This window comes from Topomyia yanbarensis, chromosome 1 (genome assembly GCF_030247195.1).
Source record: "Topomyia yanbarensis strain Yona2022 chromosome 1, ASM3024719v1, whole genome shotgun sequence".
Classification (NCBI taxonomy): Eukaryota; Metazoa; Arthropoda; class Insecta; order Diptera; family Culicidae; genus Topomyia; species Topomyia yanbarensis.
The window spans coordinates 61,343,878-61,349,877 of NC_080670.1; the positions used below are offsets into that span (position 1 = coordinate 61,343,878).

At 38.8% G+C, this 6,000-nt stretch overlaps 1 protein-coding gene across 1 annotated transcript in view; it reads right to left on the minus strand.

Moving 5' to 3' along the window:
* LOC131677744 (transcription factor cwo) overlaps nt 1-2,348 on the minus strand; it is a 96,607-nt gene extending 94,259 nt beyond the window's left edge. Inside the window, exon 1 of the mRNA XM_058957764.1 lies at nt 668-2,348. Within this exon, the coding sequence (XP_058813747.1) occupies nt 668-726 (59 nt within the window). The 5' untranslated portion in view covers nt 727-2,348. The remainder of the gene's footprint in view (nt 1-667) is intronic.
* Nucleotides 2,349-6,000: the final 3,652 nt, after the last annotated feature.

Consider the following 6,000-nt stretch of genomic DNA (forward strand, 5'->3'; position numbering starts at 1 on the left):
ACGAGAACATCAAACTACCATGCGTCTACTTCAGTTTTGGTTGAGTTGCGATCCAACGAAGCGCCTGGTGCTCGATGTATGCTAGCAATAACAGGTTGCGAATTCGCAAGAAAAAGCAGAATCGAAAGACACTCGCTATAAAGCGCGCACAAGTTCGAAGATCCGGCACGAATATTAAAGATGCACCCGGCTATAAATCGACTCGTTGAAAAACAGTCGGTCCTCAACGATGATGGCTTGGTGCAAAAACTGTAGGCGATCATGAAAAAATAGAACGGGTCATTTATAATTTGTCTAAAATCTAATTAAAAAAAAACTTCCCACGACAGTACTGTTCGAAAGTAAACAACATCTCAAAGTCGAACAAAAGCATGCCGGTACATATGCTGGCACAACCTTGCTAGAGGTCGAGATTAAGGAAAGTACTGAATTTCTTTTTCTTTTTGAATCTCATATTGTGAATTTGGCAGAATTATTTCTGGTATGCAAAAACAGTTAAGTCTGGGATTATTTGCTAGGTTTTTAATGATTATTGTATGAATAAACTGTTATTCAGGGACATTGAGTAATTTTGCTTGCGTTCTCATAAAATCATGCATTCTCCTAGCTACCGAACCACATTTTAATCATCAATGCGTCGAAAAATCCAGGAATACCAATTGCTCACCTTTCATATTTAACAGGATGCGGTGCGTGACCGCTGGGTGCCTCCCAATAGCCTTCCATACCGTAGGCGATTTTCAAAACACTAGCTGCCTCCAATCCGGCACTGCTTCCTGATCACTGAGTAAACCACTGCCGTTGATCCTTCGACTGACCGACACGCTCCGTGGGTGCTAGTGCTGTTGCTGCGATACCTTTCTGTTTTTTCAGTTCCACGCGATCGAACCCACACTGGGAGCCAGAACGCAAACCGATACGTATACCAGATACAGTCCAAGATCGATATCTTGAGCTCAGCGGATTGCGGGTTGATTTCAGTGCGTCAATCTTTCACTGTATCGGAACTTTATTTCAACAACTGCTTCAAGCAACACTGAGACACATTGCCGCACGTGTGAATAAACTTTCGGCTGGTTGCAAACGTGCACACTTGAGCTGACCCGTCTGTTATGCTAAAGTTACACTCACGATACTGCCGCACGATACCCAAACGAACAGGAACGCGATGCTGTCCGATTGAGTGTTATATAAAACTTTGCGACTGAGCGGACTGAAACACTACAGAGAACCGGTTGACCTGCCAGTTTACAGCTTTCAACAGAGCTACCTGTGATGAAGTCAAGGAAGTCCTGGACACAACACCACACTGCAAACGCCTTTCTAGGTGTTGGGTTTATCAATTCTACAAAGTACTTGGAATGGAACTGATTGGACCTGGCGTGGCTCCGATTACTCTCAGGTTGTGATTAGGTGAACTGCGATGATGGTTCAAATATCTTGCGTATAGTAATGGAAATTCAGTTGATCCGTGCCCGTCGATCAGCGCCGTTGGCCGTTTTTTCCTCCGCTGCTGCCGCTGCCGACTCTATAATGTACCAAACTGAACAGTAGTGTGTGTAGCGTGGTTTCCGGAAGAAAAGTCTAACACGTTTCTTATTGTTAAGAAGGATCGAGTTCTTCTTGCTTGCTAATTTACACATGAAATTAACTATTGTGGAAAATCCAACCAAAAAAAATGATACCGGTTGTTAGCAAGAGCTTTGACTAAAACTTAGATCTTTGCCGTCTGTTTTTTCGCTTTTTCAAACTCAATCAACAGTACACTACTCTCTGAGCTTGATCTCCACTCAACGATATTATTTTATTATGTATTTCACGCTTGAATTCACGAAGAATTTATACATATGGGAAGAATGCCGTGAGGCGAAATCACGTTTTTACAAGCGAAAAACTTGCACCGCTCACTACGAATCAAATTGTGCACCAGTCACACGTGAGGCGTACACTTTTTCACTTCTTCTAGCCGGCTTCCCACAGCGATGACCAATCCTCCTAGGCCGCACAAATGTCGTATCGATTTCCCTTCAAACAGTGTGCACTTGTGGCACCCCACTGTACACCAGAATCACTATTTTCAACCACTCGTTGGATTCGCCCAACAACACTATTTTCCCGAAATAACTCAGGCGGTGATGAGCTCACACTCTCACTATTTGCTTTTATTTTATTTTTCTCAAACAACCACCAACAAACTTTGCGCTGGATTGAAAAGCTCAATCACTAATTCGCAACTGACGACACGGAATCGATTCGCAAAACGATGGACACTATTATGGAAACAAGTAGCTACAGAGGAAGTCTGCAACGTTTGATTGGCTCGAACTGACTGACCGAGAGAAATTGGCTCCCGCGAGTGTCATTGTTAAAATACCACCACGCACACAAGCGCACCATGCCCCAACCATACGACACACATTGACGAGACGGCGGCGCTTCTCGTGATTCCCATATATTTATAGCTTGTCGAGATTCAGTGAGAAGAGAACCGGTATGGGTAAGTGTCCATATGGAACATACGCGCACGAGAGGCGAAACGTGAACGAACGTACTCGTTCATTGATAAGTGCATAGCGTTACAGCCAAACCGATGATGTCACGTGGTACACCTCTGCCCTAGAGGGTAAAAGGGTGCTAGAAAGTGAAATTTACTATTCAACATGAATCAACTATATACAGTTTCAAGGCATTTAGTATCAAAAGCAATGTCATACTGTCTGATAGTTAAGGTCTAACTGTTTTGGCCTTAGCAACAGTTTCATATACGAATCAAAACAATGCGTTAAATATACCGATAAAAACGTGAGCCTCTCACCGCTCTCCGTGTGTTTAGTATCAGCTCTTTCTTCTGATGCAATTCACGGCTTACAAACGTGCATCAGTGCTGCTAGATTCCGTTCGTATAGTTGGGTATCTACAATGTAATATTACGCGGTTCTTAGCCAAAATAGTTTAATTTATTGCGCAGATATCAGTTCACAAATGAATTTCTGTCCATAAACAAACTTCGATCTTGTTGTCATACAGCTTAGTAGGTGGTACATTAGATCGCAAAAAATACCTTTCCAGTTAAAGAATTTTGAATCTAGGAACAGATCAAGCTTATTAGTACGTTTACCTGGAGCTTTATCCTTCTATTAAAAAAAACTTAAATAAATTCGCCTATAAGTAGCGATTGATTAGATCACGGTGAGGCTAGCTTATGCTAGGCTGAATAGAGGGTCAAAGTTAGTTAAGGATCATATCTCGACAAACATATGATTACGACCTAAAAGCCAACTGTCAAAATCCACTTTGAATGGAAATTCCGGACAAACCGTTACGCGCCAATCAGAGATGTTTATAGTAACCGAAAGAAACATATTTTTTCTTTCATAACCTGTTGTGAACTGTGTTCGGCTAGTAACGGTTTGTCCGGAATTTCCATTCAAAGTGGATTTTGACAGTTGGCTTTTAGGCCATAATCATATGTTTGTCGAGATATACACTAATAGCGGTAAGCTTGAAGCTAGTTGGTACCGCCGCACGGTACTATCTTTGATTTTAGGCCTCAGTTTAGTCCGGTCTAAGACGTTAGTACCTGTCATCGCAGAAATGGCTGCATCCTGAAGCCAAATGAAAACAGTGTAAAGGGGCGCCATATTCCTCTTGCATACATCTCAATAATTTGAATCAACTTTTCGACTTTTATGTGCAATATTATGGCCCATGTTGTACACAAACCATATGAGGGCAAGTAAGCAAGTTTTATCCCGTACGAAAAACAGGTATAATCGAGTTTTAAATGTCATTTTTTGATATTCTTTATCGTCCTATCCATAAGGTGCTGCACGCTCATTTGAAAATTCCATGTCGAAGAGTTATATTGTAAGTTAGCAGAAGTCGAATAATTTTGAAACAAACCGTAGAACGAAAATTTAAAATTGGATGCAAAGCTGCATTAAAAAAAATTGTTTTCGTTTGTTAGTTTACTTATGGCTATCGAAATGAGTGAAGCTGTTTAATATACCCACAATTTTTTAGTTAGTTTAACTAGAGGAAAAGAAAAGAATATATAATCACACTGTGTACTCTTTTCTACTTATATCTTCTCACAAAGAACACAATAAGCAAGTGGAAGTTTTCTTATAATTTACTGCTTTCGAAAGAATCCAAACTAAGATTAAATAAAAGATTGTAAATAAAGCCATGCCATACAACCTAAGTAACACTATGACAGCAAACAATATGCTACAAATATTCTCATTTTGATCGTTATTTAAATAATATCGAAGATTGCTTATATTGTTTCACTATTTATAATTTTCCATCAGATCTTGGACGATTAGCATTTCCACTGTAGACCAATGATGTGAAGAATAAAAACTGTGCAAAATTCAGTACGATTGGTCCAGGAAATATTGAGTTACGGTTAACATGCATTTTGTCAAGGTGCCTCCTGAAGATTCACTGTCTGCATCAAGTGTCAGGTTCAATTTGTTAAGTTATATCTGTCAATTGATTATCAGACAGATTGCACACTATAGGAAGTAATTAATTGTAATTTATTATTTTGTAACCGGGACTTGAAGCTTTCTCAATTTTTGCACGACGTCGCAAAATTTCGTTGAACTGATCGTTTTAGCAATACAAGATGTTGAAAGCTCAGCAATTTGGATTTAACCCATTTGACAGATTTACGTCGTTGAAAATCAGCTTTTGAGGTTGTCAAATTCTCAGCTCAATTACTGAACTTTTGGTATTTCAGGATTGATTAGGTAATCGTGCTAATAATTTGAATTACTTCATTTTCAGCAAAGTAGGTCTGCCAAATTCTATATGCATGGTTAGTGGAGTAGTTGGGTAGGATGGTATAATAAGCACCACCTGGCTAAAATGTCAGATTTCTTTTCCAATGACCACATAATTATCTGAAGCAAATAAATAATTGATTTTGACTTTTTCATGTGCTGCAGAACAGCAACTAATACAAACGTTTCCATTATTGTTCTGTAAGCATTTGATTTGATTTGAAATAGTCAGATTTGGCTGAACTGTCTGACTACTAAATATAATGTTAGAGAAGCTTTTTCAATACTTGAAGTGGCTAGAGACATACAATACAATTCTATAACGTTCACGATAGTATGCACCATTATTAGCAAAATAGCGAAATAACGTTGTATACCATGTTCACATTACAGAGTTAAAACATGTTTTAATAATTAGCAACAAGAAAAATGTCATCGAGATAGCGTTAAAACACGTTTTTACTTGTTGTGTGAACGTAGTATTAGCCACTTGAATCTTAAATAATTCTAATGTTATTTTGTTTAAGCTAAATCGAGGATTCCAAAATTATTTTAAAAATATAAATACATCAGACTATTAAATAGCATAAACAGTGAATTTTCTATTAACCTCATTGTACGGTTTTTAACATTGCCGTGTATTGCCGACCAGAACGCAGTAATGCAAATGGCAGCATCATGTTACCGGAAAAAGACAAAAATATGACATGCTCCTCTTGCGCATACTTCGTTATTTTTAATCCTCTCTTCGGCTTTCTTCTGGATCAATATGGCTCTCTTTGCTCGCAATAAAGCCAGTTTTAACAGGTAGAAAAGACAAGCACCGTCGAACTATATTTACCTAGAGCACTCTAGTTAGAGTGTGGCCAAGAGGCCATAACGTATCCAAACGAACATGAAATTTGACGTATTCACAATAGAAGTACGTCAGATTTCTGCTCGTTTGGATACGTCAAACGCGTCTTGGGCGCACTCTAACTAGAGTGCTCTATATTTACCTGTATTTTTGATTTTTCTGTTCTTTCCTTCTCTCTACACGCTTGATTCCAATTGCTCATCGAAGAGTTACAGGAGAGCATTTGGATAAATCGAATCGATTATCGCACATTCAGATCAAAGTTGTTTTTTGCGAATTAGAATCAAAACTGCAATAAGAATTGTTTTGATTATTTTCTTTTACATATCGCTGTGAGAATAAGTGGGATCATTT